The 19386-nt window shown below is 42.1% G+C and overlaps 1 protein-coding gene across 3 annotated transcripts in view; it reads left to right on the top strand.

Annotated features, from left to right (window-relative positions):
* Window positions 1–19386, top strand: part of LOC117832823 (meiosis inhibitor protein 1-like) — a 72314-nt gene that overhangs the window by 45643 nt on the left and 7285 nt on the right. For 2 of the 3 annotated variants that reach the window (XM_034712108.1, XM_034712109.1), the window contains exons 21-24: window positions 4540–4743; window positions 7603–7713; window positions 7952–8141; window positions 18068–18181. In XM_034712108.1, the coding sequence (XP_034567999.1) occupies window positions 4540–4743; window positions 7603–7713; window positions 7952–8141; window positions 18068–18181 (619 nt within the window). The remainder of the gene's footprint in view (window positions 1–4539; window positions 4744–7602; window positions 7714–7951; window positions 8142–18067; window positions 18182–19386) is intronic. The other variant, XM_034712110.1, reaches the window with a different exon arrangement.

Raw genomic sequence — 19386 nt, 5'->3', positions numbered from 1 at the left:
CAAGCTTTGACAGCTCATATTCATCTCCTGATGGGAAAAATCCATATTCTGCTGTAGTTGATTCAGCAGCAAAGAATATTAATTATAGCTCATGATTTTTTTTCTGGAGCCACTCAGAACAGATAGTTTCAAATTACTCACCTGTCAGAAAACGTTACACCACAGTTTCTCTTTGAGTACGACGGACACAGAGAACAGTTTGTGATTACTAGGAAGACAATCAAGGAGTACAGTCATGGCCAAAAGTTTTGAGAATGACACAACTATTAATTTTCACAAAGTCTGCTGTTTCAGTTTTTATAATGGCAATTTGCATATACTCCAGAATGTTATGAGGAGTGATCAACTCAACTGCAATTAATTGCAAAGTCCCTCTTTGCCTTGAAAATGAACTTTACCACCAAAAACACATTTCCACTGCATTTCAGCCCTGCCACAAAAGGACCAGCTAACATAATTTCAATGACACACAGGTGTCACACACATTAACACAGGTGTGGGTGTTGATGAGGACAAGGCTGGCGATCAATCTGTCATGATTGAGTGACTGGACACTTTAAAAGGAAGATGGTGCATGACACCATTGTTCCTCATCTGTTAGCCATGGTTACCTGCAAGGAAACACGTGCAGCCATCATTGCATTGCACAAAAAGGGCCTAACAGGGAAGTTTATAGCAGCGAGTAAGATTGCACCTCAGTCAACCGTCTATCCAATTATCAAGAACTTCAAGGAGAGAGGTTCAATTGTTGCCAAACAGGCTCCAGGGCGCCCAAGAAAGTCCAGCAAGCGCCAGGACCGTCTCCTGAAGGTGTTACAGCTGCGGGATCGGGCCACCACCAGTGCAGAGCTTGCTCAGGAATGGCAGCAGGCAGGTGTGAGTGCATCTGCACGCACAGTGAGGCCAAGACTTTTGGAGGAAGGCCTGGTGTCAAGGAGGGCAGCAAAGAAGCCACTTCTCTCCAGTAAAAACATCTGGGACAGACTGATATTCTGCAGAAGGTACAGGGACTGGACTGCTGAGGACTGGGGTAAAGTCATTTTCTCTGATGAATCCCCTTTCCGATTGTTTGGGGCATCTGGAGGAAGGCTTGTTCGGAGAAGACGAGGTGAGCGCTACCATCAGTCCTGTCTCTTGCCAACAGTGAAGCATCCTGAGACCATTCATGTGTGGGGTTGCTTTTCGGTCAAAGGAGTGGGCTCTCTCACAATCTTGCCTAAAAACACAGCCATGAATAAAGAATGGTACCAGAATGTCCTCCGAGAGCAACTTCTCCCAACCATCCAAGGGCAGTTTGGTGATGAAGAATGCCTTTTCCAGCATGATGGAGCACCTTGCCATAAAGCAAAAGTCATAACAAAATGGCTCGGGAACAAAACATTAAGATTTTGGGCCCTTGGCCAGGAAACTCCCAGATCCTAATCCCATTGAGAACTTGTGATCAATCCTCAAGAGGCGGGTGGACAATCAAAAACCCACATATTCTGACAAACTCCAAGCATTGATTATGCAAGAATGGACTGCCATCAGTCAGGATTTGGTCCAGAAGTTGATTGACAGCATGCCAGGGAGAATTGCAGAGGTCTTGAAAAAGAAGGGTCAACACTGCAAATATTGACTTATTGCATGAATTCTGTGTAATTCTCAATAAAAGCTTTTGATACTTATGAAATGCTTCTAATTGTATTTCATTATATCATAGAAACATCTGACAAAAACACCTAAAAACCCTGAAGCAGCAGACTTTGTGAAAATGTAATATTTGTGTCATTCTCAAAACTTTTGGCCATGACTGTAGATCTCATTAAGACTGAGTGCTTGGTGTGATTATAGAGTGCAACTTGCAGGTTATATTTTTCACATTTATGCATAACTTTGTTTGATAGCAGCATTTATAGTCAAAAGTTTGAGGCCTGTCATATTCAGATAAAGAAACACTTTCTTCCTCTTTATTGACAAAACTGGTGTTTAGATTCATATTAACCTGCAGGACTTCCTGCAGCAACACTTCTCTGTTTTTACTTATATTTTATTTGCTTTTCTTGAAGAGGTTACATCAAAGTAAACACACTTTGGTGTCAGCTCCTCCGTACACCACTGTCTTGTTACAGCTTTCTTTGATACTAGTAGTAGTATTCCAACCAGGTACATGTCTTTGCTTTGTACATGTTCCTGTGTTAAATCTCCCAGATACAGCACTTCACACATCTTAGGAAGTTCATAACCTAAAATATCTGTCATTCCTTTCCACACTTCACCCCAGTATTCAGTCATTTTCACACGTTGCCAAAAAACATGAGTGTGATCGACATCCTGCTCACCACACCGTCTCCAGCAAGGCTGTGGGACAGGTGAGAATTTTCCTTTAAGTTCCGGTGTGATGAAAAATCTCACCTATTATATTTCTCCACCCGTATTCCCTCCACATTCTAGAGCAGGGGTGTCAAACTCATTTCAGTTCAGGGGCCACATTCAGCCCAATTTGATCTCAAGTGGGCCGGACCTGTAAAATATTAACATAATAACCTATAAATAACAAAAACTCTAAATGTTTCCCTTTGTTTGCACATCCAGCGGTGATGGATGTGGTTGAAATGTAAAGCTGGATGTCGTCGGCATAACAGTGGAAATGGAGGCCATGGCTGCGTATGATGTGACCAAGGGGGAGCATGTAGATGATGAAGATACAACACCGAAATTACTCTCTTAACTGTACCTCTGTATGCATTACACAATGTTACAATCAATCCGTTAAATTCACGTGGGGGATCAGGCCTTATCTCCTTGTTAAAATAATCTCTGATTTGTCGGTACATGTAGAAATCTTTGTTTTCAAAGTCATATTAGTTTTAGAAACTTTTGATTTCTCCTCTTTCAATCAATGTGCTGATTATTGTTATGCCTCTATTTGCCCACTGGTTAAATCTTTGGTTGAGAGTCCCTGGTTTGAAATTAGAGTCATAGGCCATCCAACTCAAAAAATTTGCTTCATTCTCCACTTCATATTTCTTGACTACTTTAAAGGGGACATATCACGCTTTTTTCATCAATATATATTGGTCTAAGAGGTCCCCAAAACATGTCTTTAAAGTTTATGCTCAAAAAAACACTTTGAAATCAGATTTTGGTCTGCTTGAAAAGTCCTCTTCTTCAGCCCTCCTCAGAACACTCTGTTTTCCCTCTGACCACGCCCCCTCAGGAAGTGGATGTGCCTCGGCTCTCCAGCACGTTGATCTAATGTTTACATGTTGGCTGAATATACACGGCTGCTCAGAGATCGCGTTACTTCAACCCTCTGAATCTGATCCGGACGGAGAGGCGCCTGTAGCAGGACCTTTCTGAACCATTGGTCACAGATTTAGTGTTTCTTGTTGTTTTATTTATCAGTATGTCGACGTGTGTCTTGGTACACAGCTACGAACATGTAGCTATGTGGCTATGCTAACTAGCGCTAGCACTTATCCATGATAAATAAAAATCATCCACTAGATCTTCAAATCTGCAGACGTGGGGAGTAAAACCGACCTCTGCCAGAAAGGCAGCAGGACCTTTTATGAAGGATTGGTCACAGATTTAGTGTTTCTTGTTGTTTTATTTGTCAGTATGTCGACGTGTGTCTTGGTACACAGCTACAGCTACAGCTACAGCTACAGCTATGAACATGTAGCTATGTGGCTATGCTAATTAGCGCTAGCACTTATCCATGACAAATAAAAATCATCCACTAGATCTTCAAATCTGCAGACGTGGGGAGTAAAACCGACCTTTGTGTTTATTAAGACAGCCTACAACTAGCATGCCTCCCTCCTAAGCTCCTTGTTAGCACACATGTGTGCAGGTAATGAAAAACGGAGGAGGGGTTGAGTTGTATTTTATACAGTCTATGGGCTGAACAAGCTCCGAGCTCTGACTTCCTGTTACAGACCGGATATTGTTGTTACGTAACAAAAACACGGAAGTCTGAAACGGCTGGTTTCAGCACACATTTACAGAAAGGTGGAGAAATCAGAACAGGGGCAGAATGGATTTTTTTCATTCTCGGGGGGTTTGTAGACAGGGACACATATTTCAGGGAGAGAACCATTAAAAAGTCAATTTTGCATGATATGTCACCTTTAAACCAGATTCCCAAGTTGAACCCAACCACCGAATTCAACAATCCCTCCTTTTCCTTATACATGTTTCTGTTCGCGATCACACTCTGCCACTTCTCTGTTTTTGACACTTAAGTAAAATTAAACTTTGTAAAAAGACGTCCAGGAGTTACTGTGGTGTATTAATTCACACACATTGAATACAAACTTTCCAACACATGGATTAAGTTCAGATTCAGATTCAGATTCAGAGAACTTTATTAATCCCAGAGGGCAATTTGGTTTGCAGTGTCCCAGCTTGTGGATAAACAACACAAACACTAACAAACAAGTTGCACTTTAACGCAGCTTCATATGTTGGTATTCAAGTTTACTGAACTGCAGATTTCTTTAACTTGTGTGTTCATCTCAAACTAACTAATGTTCCTTACCCTTCCTGCTCCAGGCCCCTTTAAACTGCATTAGCAAGGCGCTCTCCTCCTGCCAAAGCTTCTCCTCCCTCTACATCCACCACCCTGCACTCCTCCACTTCATCTGTCGCTACCCGGAGCTTGCAGAGAAATTTGGATCCCTGGTCCTGGAGCTTTGGTTGACCAGGAAAGTGGAGCACTCAGACGCACAGCAGAGGAAAACGCTGCCAGACTCACATGTACGTATCGATGAATAATTCTGTTTTTCTAGGTCTATTTGGAAAAAGACATTTTTTCTGATTAGAAGAGAGTTAACAAGAACATTTTGCTTCCTGCATCGGCATCAAACTGCTGCAAAACTAACACAAAGACACTCTTTGCTAATATTTCTCCTTTTTCTTTTTCTTCAAGTGTTCTGTTTATTTGAGTTTTTACATGATATGTACAGAGGATCAACTTAAACAATTCAGACAAGTGATGTTTTTCTTTTAAAGGAAACATAAAAAATAAATGACATATCAGGGAGTAAAATAAATAATAGAAGAGAGTCTTATTAATTAAGACACTTGATATCGACCATGAAATAGTGCAAGGAGTTTGTATACAGATTGTACACGAGTACATACTATACAATTACATGTATGTACAATATACAAGGCCTGCAATTCCCAAACATAAATGCAGAATGACCTAAAAACTAAAATAAATAGATAAGTGATTAAATTAATGAAAAAACATTTATAAAAATAATTTAAAATAGAAAATACATAAATAGAAAGACGAGAAACAATTAATAATGATGAAAATAAAATAGAAAAATAAAAACTAAATGGTTAAAATAATCATTTAAAGCTGCTGTGAGGAACTTTTGTTTTGTATTGATTCTGGCGCCCCCTTGTGGACAAAGTGATACCCCTTATCTCTTGTCCTGTACATGCAAAAGTAGTGTTTTCAGCAAAAACCTCGTCCTGTTGTCTTTTAACAGCCAACTTTATCAGGCAATGTGATTATTTTCCATGAAACATTAAAATAAAGGTTGTTCTGAAGCAAGATGTCCATCATCTGGTCTGGCACCTACCCCCTCAGGGCAATTTCAGGCATTAAAAATGACAACAGAGAAGGTGTCAGTGTTGCTGCTGATGGTCTTGTTTGCTATTGAAGGTCATAAAGAGGGATCAGTATCATTTTCAGACTGTTTCTCATCCAGTTCAAAACTCCTCACAGGGCCTTTAAAGGTGACATATCATGCAAAATTGACTTTTTAATGGTTCTCTACCTGAAATATGTGTCCCTGTCTACAAACCCATTCAAAAAATCCATTCTGTCCCTGTTCTGATTTCTCCACCTTTCTGTAAATGTGTGTGAAACGAGCCGTTTCAGACTTCCGTGTTTTTGTTACGTAACAACAATATCCGGTCTGTCACGGAGTCAGAGCTCGGAGCTTGTTCAGCCCATAGACTGTATAAAATACAACTCAACCCCTCCTCCGTTTTTCATTCCCTGCACAAATGTGTGCTAACAAGGAGCTTAGGAGGGAGGCATGCTAGTTGTAGGCTGTCTTAATAAACACAAAGGTCGGTTTGACTCCCCACGTCTGCAGATTTGAAGATCTAGTGGATGATTTTTATTTATCATGGATAAGTGCTAGCGCTAGTTAGCATAGCCACATAGTTCGTAGCTGTGTACCAAGACACACGTCGACATACTGACAAATAAAACAACAAGAAACACTAAATCTGTGACCAATGGTTCAGAAAGGTCCTGCTGCAGGCGCCTCTCTGTCAGGATCAGATTCTGGATCAGATTCAGAGGGTTGAAGTAACGCGGGTCTGTGAGCAGCCGTGTATATTCAGCCAACATGTAAACATTAGATCAACGTGCTGGACAGCCGAGGCACATCCACTTCCTGAGGGGGCGTGGTCAGAGAGAAAACAGAGTGTTCTGAGGAGGACTGAAAAAGAGGGCTTTTCAGGCAGACCAAAATCTGATTTCAAAGTGTTTTTTTGAGCATAAACTTTAAAGACATGTTTTGGGGACCTCTTAGACCAATATATGTTGATGAAAAAAGCGTGATATGTCACCTTTAAGATAGAAAATAAAAAATAGAAAGAGAAGAGAGAAAAATTAGAATAGAATAAATAAGTTAATATTAAGGTAAAATAGCATCGCCTGCATTTCTCAAAGGTCAAGCTCTCTAAGATGTTTCCAGGTGTAGACTCAACTTGTGATGGATGCAAGCTCTCGCCTGCCTCCTCAGCACATTCATTCTGGCATTGTCCAAATCTGTCTGCTTATCTGAGCTCCATCTTCCAAACACCGTCTGATGTTTTTAATCAGGTAGTCCAACCTGATCCTCTGATCGCTATCTTAGGGATAGTGTGAGATAAAAATAAGAACCTGACAGGAACTCATCTCAGAATAACAAAATGTGTAACTTTGTTAGCTCGGAGGCTGACCCTGCTCCAGTGGAGATCCTCTCACTCCCCGAGCTGGACTCTGAGGGATGTGATGAAACACCTAAAACTAGAAAAACTGCGATTCACAATCCATAATTCCTCTGATAAGTTTGAGAGAACATGGAAATCTTTTGTAGACTACATTAGAGACAAGCTTGATACCGCACTAAGCTGAAAGTAAATCTAGAGATAAGTCATACCCATTATAAAACTCTTAATCTGCTGCCACTGTTAGAGCCCATCACTTAAAGTGAAGCTTTGATTGGTTAACTTCATTATTGCTGGGCTGTCTTTCTGTTTACTTTTTCAGAACTGCCATGTTGTTGTAATTTGTTTGTTTTTGTCTGTAAAGTTATTAATGTCTGAATGTCCTGAATGTTTTCTAATAAGAAAATGATCAATAAAATATATATATATATATATATATATATATATGTATATAATATTTCCACTGATTCCATGAAACACAGCTCACATGCATCTCAACAAAAGGTCTCACTAACTGCTCTCACTCCAGCAGAGTAACTCTGAAAGATATGGCGCATCAGAGAGTGTTTTTTAAAATTCACTTTGATTTCTCAGGAGTCTTATTCAGTATTGATGAAAAGGTGGTTTTGATTTCATCACTTTGTTCATTTACAGGAGAATGGAGAGAAGAGAGAGAGCCCAGCAGATGATTCAGTGACGCACAGAGACACCGTGGAGCTCCTGACTCTCGTTGAGAAGCATCCGGCTGTTACACTGACCCTCCTGGTGAGAAAAACTGACCCCATCGTGAGCATGCATTAAAAAGTTAGCTAGATCTTCATGAAGAAATGTCTGACTGATGAGTTTGAAATATTAATGACACAGTTTGGCTCCCTTTGTTGGAATATAACTCTATCATTTCTGTTGCATTGAGAACAAGTTTGTCTTTCACACTCAGGACTAATACAAAAAGGTGTTCTCATGTACTCAGCCTCAGCTTGTGTTTCTCTCTGTGTGACGACAGGACATGGTCTGCACCCGAGAAGCCCTCCTGGCAGAGCGAGCCCTGGGAGTGCTGGAAGTTGTTGTGCACAGTCAAAGAGAATATGATGCTGACTTGTGTACAAATCTGAGGCCAGTGCTGCTCCAGGCTTTACAGAGGCTCAGCTTGGAGAACATGAGACACAGGCTCGGGCAGGGACACAGTGAGCAGGGTAAGAGATAGAAACCAACAGGAGGAAGGTTATAGAGTTGCATTTACATGTGTTTCATCTCCTCCTCTCTATTCTTCATGTAATCATGTCTGTATGATAAACAGCAACATGTATCAGCTGTGGATTAACAGAACACGCTCTGAATCTCTGTGGAAAAGGAAACAGAGATCGTAGCGGGACCGGACTATCAGAGAGACCACACTGCACAAGTATGTGGTGCTCATGTTGGCGTCAGCCCCTGCTGCGTAGGGGCGACGCAGAAGTCTAAATCAGCCTTAACACTATAAGCTTTCACCACGACATTAGGCAACCCCACAGCGTATGCCGGCCTGACACGGGACTTCCACCAGATCCGTGTCCAGTCCCTCTCAGATCGGCTGCGGTCCAGCTCCATGCCCTCTCACAGGTCAACACCCACCGGTTGCATCTTCAGAACGAAGCACAGAGCAGGACCGGTGGACAGCTGGAGTCATGCAACAGGTTTTCCCATGACAATCACTGAATCAAGGATTCTCCTCCTCCTCCTCTCCTCATCCATGTTGTCTCTCTGGTCCTCTGAAAACCTCTGACCTGTTGACTCCAGGCCTGGCTCCGCTCATCATGACTTTGGTTTGTTGTTGTAGTTAAGTGAAATACGATCTGGTGATAACACAGAGTGTTTTATTCTGAAAATTAACCGGATGTTTGGTTTTGTTTTGGTGAAACCTGACTTCCTGTCCCGCTCCATCTGCTCTGTTGAGATTGATGCGTCGTGCTCCGGCATCCGGTGAACATAGAAGTCTTGGGTATCTGATCAGAGACGCAGCTGGAACGCAAGGGAGCGGATCCAGTGGAAGTTAACACATTGACTAGAATAGAAACCTATCAGATCCGGTGCCATGATGTATCGGAGACAGATCGGACACGGATCTGGTGGAATTTGGCCTTTAGACGACCCTAACGTGCAAACAGAAACCCACAACCTGACCTAACAGCAGCAGAAAACAAACCTGAAAACACTCAGAAGCATCAGATTTATTATTGATTGACACACAACAACCTTAAAACCATTAAAAAAAGATGAAGTGAATCATCAAAACACAACAACACAAAATCTCTGAGAGGCATGAGACTCTGCAGACCTCACACCAAAAGCATTCAGCACTGATCCTGATTGACAATCATTAGATCCACCTGCAGGCCTGAAGACTTCAGAGAGGAGGAAGACAGAATAAGAAAAACAGGCAGATATCTGAGTTTAGAGCTTGGTGCAATTTGCCTGTAGATGAAAGTTTATTGAAACAGAAGAGATGAGATTCACTGCAGTGTTTCTTATTTACCTTTCTTGTGACAGCTCACTGTAAAGGCGTTGATAAATCACAGAGCTTCAATTCCTAATGTCACCTTTAAGCACCTGCAGTTCAGAGATGAGGCAGTAAAAGATCACACGTTTTAATTTATGCTCCTTATTAACTGAATTCTCTTTATATATTATCTCTTTTATTGGAGATGATCACATCTCTTCAGAATCAAACACCCGTTACAGATGAATGCACGATCACTCAGCCTCACAGAGACACAAGCACAGGCTCGATGCTGATAACAATTAAAGTGACACTGATAGCACTTCTTATGGGCCATAACCAATTCAGTTGATTTCTTGTTTTTTGGCAGTGAACCCTGCGCGGTGTCTAAAAACTAATTTGCCTCTGCTGTGCTGGCTGGTTAAAGCCTGTAAGGACTTCACTGTCCTTATTCTACCCAAGAATGACGAAGCAGAGTTTCATTAAACGTCTCTGCTCAGTCAGACACTGAGGACACATTCAAACAGAGGAAAACTCACTAATTCCTCATTAACTTCCTCACTTTGAGCGCTTCTGAATCTGCCTCTGCGGCGATGCATGCAGCTCCTGTTCAAAATAACATCAGCACAGTACAGATGGTCTCCAGTTCACAGTCATGTATCACAGATTTGTTTTTATCACCCAGCTGTGTTAGACATTTCATTCTGACTGCTCAAACCACATCTCAGATTCATTCTTGAAAGCAAAACTGTGAGAGGCAGCTCGATCACACACGTCACATCAACTCAATCTGCTGAAACAAGTCCTGCACATGTCACCTCTGCCTGTTGACACTGTGGTAAAAACATCTCAACAAGTGGAGCAACCTTCCTGTCCTGCAACCCAAGCAACAGGATCTCAAGGCCCGGCCGAGGAGATTCAGTTCAGTCCAGACGACTTTATTAATCGTCAGGGTAATTCAGTTTACAGTTTACCCTGCCTTATTGAAACACAGGGCTTACAGTACTCCGGCACCGTGCCAGATCTCCGGCGTGTGGAGTTTGACTGCGTTTAAAAAAATAAAAAAAAAACGTTGATGCAGGATATTGTCAAGCAGAGTCCTGCAACAGGTCGGTACCATAGACTGTATGAAATATGGACGTATCTGTGACGTCACCCATCTGTTTCTGAAGAGCTGTTTTGAGGCCAATCGTCTGCGGCAGTTTGAGCCTCCTAGCTAACAGCTGCAGTGTTCCCACAGTCAGCTGTGCCTCTCATTGGAAGACTAGTAATCTCAATATCTTCAAAATTGCCGCACAAGAAAAAAATTCACCCCCCTCACAGTGAGAGGACATCCAGAAATGAGCTATCCAGACTCCACTCGTCTTTTGTACCAGGCTGTAAACATTCATGTGTATGTGACTTCCTGTACTTCCAGAGCCAGCCTCAAGTGGATCCTCCATGAACTGCAGTTTTTAACACTTCCACATTGGACTCATATTTTTAGACCGGAGGTTGCTGCTTGGTCGGTACTCACGGGGTCACCCACAAAAAATGTGTCTGATGGGTAAAAAATATACTTTTACACTTCGTCAACCTGGAGCATGGACGCTATGAGTTCTAGATTATCTCCGAGTGGTCTTGAACGCAACGTCCAAACTGGTGTTTGTTTGTTTCGCCGAAATCCGTAAGATGGAGAGGAAATTCATGAAGCCAGGGGAAGACGTCCGAACTGACAAGGGCCTTAAAAATAAATGGCGCTGGAGAGTTGTTTGCCAAATTGCCTAGCGTATGTGTCGTATCCACTACACCTCTGTTCCCCGGAAAAAGGTTCAGGCTCAGGATTTTCTTTGAACTTTAAGCCCAGGGAACAATCTAAATAGTTAGGGAACAAAAACAAACAAATGCAAAACATTCACAGCAGCATATAGAAAACCACATTCACATGTCAGTGCCAACAGATCAGCAGGATCAGCAATAAATACAATAAATGCATTAAATACAACGTCAAAGATGCATTAAGAAGTAAGACACACCTGAGACTCCAATTGGAGCATAAGCCACAAATCAGTTCCAGTTTACCTCTCAGCATTCAGCCGGCTGATAGCTGAAGGGATAGAAGAGTAGGAGTATCTGTTTGTTTTCCTTGGGGGTGCATGATAGCGCCTCCCAGAGGCCATAAGAGAAAAGTCAGAGGAGAGAATGGGGCCAGGCTGATCTATTATTCCTTTGGCTCTCTGGACCACATGTTTCTTCCAGAGGGAGCTCAAGTCCTTCAGCTGGACTCCAATAATCCTGGAGCAGACTTTAAGTGTCTGATTCAGACTGTTTCTGTCCCTCTGAGGTGGAAGATGTCTGGTTTAGGGACCTCAGTATTTCATCTCTATGTTATGAAGATGATGTGAATCTGTTGGTTCCTCCAGTCTGGGACCTCCAGCAGGCGTTGTGGTGGTTTGCAGCTGAGTGTGAAGTGGTTGTGATGAGGTTCAGCACCTTTGAGTCCAAGGTGTTGAGGTGTCTCTGCTGGAAGGAAAATGGTGGATTGCTTCCCCAAGTGAAGGAGTCTTGTTCACAGTGAGGGTAAAATGGATAGGTGGGTTGGTTCAGCATCAGCAGGGCTGCAGATGTTATACTAGACTGTTGAGGGGAAGAAGTTCAAGCTTAGTCTGAAGAAGAAGCTTTAGATTTACCAGTCGATTCTCTCTCACCTTCACCTACGGGCATGAGCTTCAGGTAGTGACTGAAAGAATGAGATCGCAGCGAAATGAGTGTCCTTCAAAAGGTGAAAAGGTGTCGGGGATCAGCCTTAGAGATAGGTTGAAGAGACCTCAGGGCAGACCCGGAGCTTGCTGGAGGAATTATACATCCTGCAGTACATGACCCTGACCTACAGCTTGGGATCCCCCAGGAGGAGCTGGAAAGCATTGCAGAGGAGAGGGACACCTGGGCAGAGATGCTTAGTCTGCTGCCAGCGCAACCCGACCCTTGCTGAGTGGGACACAGATTAAAACAAGTGGCACATTTAAAACTCAACATCTACTTAATGAAAACAGGATGACAATAGAGCTGCATTAAAGGAGAGCACCAGATACTTAAAGGTAAATATTAAAGGGGTGTTCAAGAATTTAAGGTGCTCTGTGCAGGATGAGGCAGCAGTGTGTCGTTACTGATGAAGATGTTTGATGCCAGCTGGGACAAACAGTTTTTATAAGTGTTATCTTTAGTATTGGAGCCATGTTGTGCTCTCTTCTTCAAAGTCCCACCAGGCAGACTGGGTTTGAACTGAAGGGTAATCACAAAGCCCCTCGGTAAAATTGGTTTGTTTAAATTGGATTGAAATGGAAAAACATCTGCGAACACTCTGTCACTTCTGATGAATGTTTGGAGGGAAGAACCATTTATCCTGTTAAAACGGATCCTCACAGCATCCCTAATACACACAGTGAGAGGTGAGGCACTTGTTTATCTAGATGAGTCTTTCAAATGAAGTTTATTGTAATTTGTTTTGACAGAGAGTAGTAGGAGAGTGCACGAGGGCGCTGTCTGAAAGAGTTTTTATTCTTATAAATGCAAATGAGAGGGAAACTCTTGGATTTGTGTCGGTTTTGCAATGTGATCAGCAGCTCAGAGATTCTCTCTCCAGCTCTGGATCACGGGACAGGATGTTGCTCCTCTTCTCCCTCTCAGGCTTGGTTGGGGTCCAGTAGCTCCTCAGGCTGCTCTCACATCTGTGCCCGCTAACTGTCATTATTTCCCCACAACCAAGACCAGCTTGAGACCACGCTAACGGTTGTACCGCATTGTCAACAGGCAGAGGGGGAATGAGGCAGACTATAACATGTGAAGGGATTTGATATGACGTGTTATCAAGTTGTTGGGGGTGTTTCTTTGTTGTATTATGTTTTTATTTGGCTTTGATCAATTGGAACATTCTGTTCTATTCAGCTTTGATCTGTTCCATTCTGTTCTGTTCTGCTTTGATGTGTTCCATTCTGTTCTATTCTACTTTGATGTGTTCCATTCTGTTCTATTCTACTTTGATGTGTTCCATTCTGTTCTATTCTGCTTTGATGTGTTCCATTCTGTTCTATTCTGCTTTGATCTGTTCTATTCTGCTTTGATGTGTTCCATTCTGTTCTATTCTGCTTTGATGTGTTCCATTCTGTTCTATTCTGCTTTGATGTGTTCCATTCTGTTCTATTCTACTTTGATGTGTTCCATTCTGTTCTATTCTGCTTTGATGTGTTCCATTCTGTTCTGTTCTGCTTTGATTTTTTCCATTCTGTTCTATTCTACTTTGATGTGTTCCATTCTGTTCTATTCTGCTTTGATGTGTTCCATTCTGTTCTATTCTGCTTTGATCTGTTCCATTCTGTTCTATTCTGCTTTGATGTGTTCCATTCTGTTCTATTCTGCTTTGATGTGTTCCATTCTGTTCTATTCTGCTTTGATGTGTTCCATTCTGTTCTATTCTGCTTTGATGTGTTCCATTCTGTTCTGTTCTGCTTTGATTTTTTCCATTCTGTTCTATTCTACTTTGATGTGTTCCATTCTGTTCTATTCTGCTTTGATGTGTTCCATTCTGTTCTATTCTGCTTTGATCTGTTCCATTCTGTTCTATTCTGCTTTGATGTGTTCCATTCTGTTCTATTCTGCTTTGATGTGTTCCATTCTGTTCTATTCTGCTTTGATGTGTTCCATTCTGTTCTATTCTGCTTTGATCTGCTCCGTTCCATTCTGTTCTACTATGCTTTGATGTGTTCCATTACATTCTATTCTGCTTTGATCTGTTCCATTCTGTTCTGTTCTACTTTCATGTGTTCCATTCTGTTCTATTCTGCTTTGATCTGCTCCGTTCCATTCTGTTCTACTATGCTTTGATGTGTTCCATTCTGTTCTATTCTGCTTTGATCTGTTCCATTCTGTTCTATTCTGCTTTGATCTGCTCCGTTCCATTCCTTTCCATTTTTACCACAGTGTCAACAGGCAGAGGGGAAACGTACTTGACTGGTTTGATATGACGTGTGTGATCAGGTCGTTTCTGGAGCTGCTCTTGTTGTTGAGAATCACACACCTTTGTTTTGGGGTTTTAAACCAATCAGAATCGAGTATTTATCACAGCAGGGTAATAAAGGGAAGTTAATAACAGTTTCTTCTGATACAGAATAGAAAGCGCAGTCCTGTCATCACATTAGGTTCATATTTAATGAATTTTGATGTTTATTCCTGCAGGTAACTGGAGATGAATAAACGGTAGCCTCAGGACTAAATGTGTAAAATCAAACAGTTAAAAGAAGTCTTTTTAAAAACGATGACAGATCTGTAGAGAACGCTGAGATTACTTTGAGTTGTAAACTGGTTTTCCTCATTTCAGACCTCTTTGACTTTTAGTTCCATGTTTTCTCGTGCAGATAAGAAACATCTTGAAGCTTCCGTTTCTAAAGGCTGAGTCTTGGACGTTTCATGCTCTACATATCTGGTGCTGTAGGTGTTTACCAGATGGTGTTATTCAGTCTGCATCCTTGACCAGGTTAATGAGCACAGCTGAAGGGCACAACACCAGAGAGCCAGCAGGGGATTCAGGAACTGTTGCTGCGGTTAGCCTTTGCCTGCTTTCTGCTCGTCTCAGGCCCTTTGGGGATTACAGACGGTAATCCGTGCACGGTTTCCAGTTCAGCCCGCTGTAATTTGCATTAATATATACTTTATATTAGCCCCTAATGCGGCTGCATCCTAGAGGGAGACTTTTAATGTAATGCACTACAGGAGTTGAAAGAGGTATGTCGAAGACTGGTTCGCCTGATCTCCAGACTCTTTCCTGTTACAGCGCTCCTGTCTGCTCTTATATTGTCTCCTTCGTCACGCTCTGTTCCTTCTCCTCCTCCTCCTGCTGTTTTTCTTTCACCCTCAGCCCTGATTATTGTCAGTGCTTGTTAAGATATATTTCAGAGTGTGATGTGCTTACTTTTCTGAATCTCAGTCATCTCCTCTTGATATCTGTGTGATTCTGTCCTTGCAGTTAAACCACATCTTTGCAACCCTTTTCAACCTCCAACCTAAACACTCATCAGGAATTCGATTTTGGGTATCCAGTGTAGCAAAGCCAAATTTAGGCTTGCCATTAAAGATAATTGCAATACCTTTTACTTGCAGGAATTGTATTTAAAGATGTATATAAGGGGCTTTTATGCCTTTATTCAGAGTGGATAGGACGGTGGATAGATGGATGACAGCCTGCAGCAGTGACAACCACACTGCTGTTTCCCCACACCTTAAATACTAAAGCACCTTATTCCTGGGCCAATCAGGTTGGAGCTTTTCAATCAATGCCACTGTGATTGAGGTGGACTTAACCTCTCCTCACCTGGAGCTAAACGAGACTCAGGCTGAATCCCAATTTCCTCTCTAACCCTGAGCCCTGAGCCCTTCAGGACTTCACCGACGTCACCCGGACAGTGATTGAGTGCAGGAGGCTGCAAGGCTCGAGATGCTATAACGAGGAACGGGACAACACTTTGGGACTTCACGTGTAACCTGCATGACATCATGTAGCTCACCTTAGCGGCATCAGGATTTTCTATTGTACAATTTATACTTTCCTTAAATCTGAGGCGCTTCAGGGACCGACTGCCGGATTCTCACTGCCAGGATCTTACTGCACAGACTGGATGAGAGTTCATTGACTATTTATCAATGTACCTTTTTTTTTTTCAAGAAGACGTATAGATTTAAGCTTGAAACATCAACGTTGGTTCCATGCTTCTTCTTTGTGGCTTGCTATATACTTCATATGAATGAAGTATTCAGTAGGTTCTGCATACTACATACTGCGTTTGAATTTAGTCTGTAGTATGTCTGCTCTGTTCGATCTGTGTTGCAGTACGCTGAGCCAGACGTCACTGAATTTCAGGTTAGAAACTGCTTCTTTAGAATCACTTGTGATTTAAAAACTTAAGAAGTGGTTTATATGGAATTTAACAATTTTCACAGCACATAAAAACTGAGTTCCCCCGTCAAAAAAAGAAGAAAACCGAGCATTGTGGGAAACCGTATATGTGGGGGAGACTGGTCCGATGCAGACTGAGACATGGTCCTGAATCAGAACGACATCCGGGGAGTTTATCAGACTGCAGATTTTACTCTTTTTCACATACGACTAAGAGGCAACCTCCGGTCTCAAACTATGAAGCCCATGCAGAAGTGTTACAAACTGCAGTTCATTGAGAATCCACAAGAGGCTGGCTGCAGAAACACAGGAAACCACATAGACATGAATGGGAAAAAGATGATCTTTGCAGCATTAATAAACATGTTTACAGCCTGGTACAAAAAACAGCTTGGCTCTATGAAGCTAATCTCTCTATCTGCACACACTGAACGGAGGGGGTGAATTTATTTCTAACCTGACGGTTCAGAACATATTAAGATTACAAGCTTTTGCCCAAATAAGGACATGACTGACTTGACTCCCAGACGGGAACACATAGCTGTTAGCTAGGAGGCTCAAACTCCGCCCCTTTACGTCACACTCTGCCTGGTTGAGTTCTGCATTTCCAATATGGCTGCCGCCGTCAATTGGCTTCAAAACAGCTCTCAGGAACAGATGGGTGACATCATGGATACTACGTCTATATTTTATACAGTCTATGGTCCTGTTACACAAAGGGTGCATAAGGGCTCAGAAAGTCTGGGAACAAGCCTCAAAGTCTGAGTGTGTGAGTGAGGACATGGAGACTGAGCCTCTGGGATTTAAAGTTATATTTTTTGGCCTTTTTGCCTTTATTCCATAGGACAGCTGAAGAGAGACAGGAAAATGGGGGGGGTAGAGAGTGGGGGAAGACATGCAGGAAATGCTCGACCAGTTGGGAATCGAACCGGTGACCCCTGCAACGAGGACTGTAGCATCTATATGTGGGGGTTCTTAGACTGCTAGGCCACCAGCGCCCCCAGGCCTCTGTGATTTAACACAATAATAATCTTCATACTTCTCCCATTAAAACATATATGTTACTTAGGTAGTTCATTAGTATAATTACTTTTTCTTTCTTAATCTATATCAAAAGATTTATTTTAGCTAATTTAAAAAAAGATTTATGAACAAACAAACCTTTAAAAAAAGAACTTTCAGCCTACAAACTAAAATGATTCCAGTGGATAAAACTCTGGTTCAGACATTCATCTTGTGAATGTCTGTCTTGTTTGTTTTTGAAGGTCACATCGAGCGGCAGTGACACAGCTCTCTTCCCAGTCTTCACTCCGTATTCTCACAACAACACCATGAACTCTAATCCTGCTCATCGTCGTCACCGTGCTTTCAGAAACTCTTTAGTGCTTCAGTTTGTCAGGTTGAATGACGCCCTCTGTCTTCACTTTGCATGGAACTATTTATGGGACGTGAGGTCGTAGGGAGGTGAAATGTCAATCAAGTCTCTTCCCTGCAGCGGTCCCTCATTCCTCTCTTTCACACAAACACACTTTCTCTCCTTTCTTCTTTATGCTGCTTTATTAATTTTATCTCCACCCTCTCTCACAGCCTTTTCTCTCTTTTCTGTTCACTCCTGTTTACAGTCATACTCTGCCTGTGTGTGTGTGTGTGTGTGTGTGTGTGTGTGTGTGTGTGTGTGTGTGTGTGTGTGTGTGTGTGTGTGTCCCTCTGTTCTGCAGTGAACTCACTCCCTCTGGTGCTGAAGCTGCTTTGTGTGATGCAGGCCAGTGACCCACCTTCATCATCCTCTTACAGTAAGATGGATGGAGTTCACTTCAAGCTGCTCTACCACGGTGAGGTCAAAGGTCGACTCTCCACAGCTCTCATCTCTCACACACACACACATGGGTACTTTACACTGCTTACAGTAGTCTAGATGGTCAAAGAAACGGCTTCCACTCCAGGAATATGACTCTCAGAACCCGTCAGTAATCACTGTGTATCATCATCTGTTGTCATTCTTTTGTTCATTACATCCCCTCGAGTAGCGCCCCGTTCATCTGTTTATAGTGAGTCTCAGTGTGTTCCACAGAAGCTTCACTCTGGCTTCCTCCTAGTGTTAATTTTGGCGTCTATTTTAGATTTAGTCTTAATCTTTAGACCAAAATGCCTGTTAGTTTTAGTCACATTTTAGTCTTTTCAGCTCTTTATAGTTTTAGTCTAGTTGTAGTCAGATTTTAGTCTTTGATTTTTGCAAAAACATTTTCTCTAATTTAAAATAATTCATGTAGTGGATCAGATATCAGTATCAGGGTTATACCAAGTGTTCAAATAGTCAATATTTGAACACTTTTGTGTAATATCTGAAGTTTAATGATTCAGCCTGCTCAAAAGTAAAAAGGAAACATTCCTGATGTGACCACTATGAAGATATTTTGATTCTCTTGATTCAAATAAAAATGCCATGAACACAATATAAGGGCTGTACTGCACTTTTACGACGGTCCCTGAATGCACCTGCACTGGACAGACAGGCTGTTTCCGAAATCGCCTACTATACTAGCAGTACGTACTGATCTGTCCAAAATTCAGTATGTAGTAAGTAGTATGTGAACAAGAGCAAAATCTGCAGTAAGCCAAAACTCCCCGGATGTCTACTGATTCGGGAAAATATCTCAGTGTGCATCGGACCAGTCTTCCTCGCGTACTGTTTCCCATAATGCACAGCGCTCGTTCTGCTTTTTCTTTTTCCTCATTTTTTGACTGGAGGAAATCTGTTTTTGGGTGCTGTGAAAGTTATCAAATTACATATAAACCACTTCCTAACTTTTTAAATCATAAATGGATGCTAAATAAGCATTTTATTTATCGGCTTCGCCGTTGTTTACTTCCGCTTTCCGAAACCGGAAATCCAGCGAAGTCTGGCTCAGCATGCTGCATGACAGATCGGACAGAACAGTCATACTACAGACTAAATTCAAACGCAGTATGTAGTAGGCCATACCTACTGCCTACTACATTAGTAAGTAGTATGTAGCAGGCCGTTTCGGAAACAGCC

The sequence above is a fragment of the Notolabrus celidotus genome, chromosome 20 (genome assembly GCF_009762535.1).
Source record: "Notolabrus celidotus isolate fNotCel1 chromosome 20, fNotCel1.pri, whole genome shotgun sequence".
Classification (NCBI taxonomy): Eukaryota; Metazoa; Chordata; class Actinopteri; order Labriformes; family Labridae; genus Notolabrus; species Notolabrus celidotus.
The sequence above is the reverse complement of the archived record's forward strand: the minus strand, read 5'-3'. Positions and strand labels throughout refer to the sequence as shown.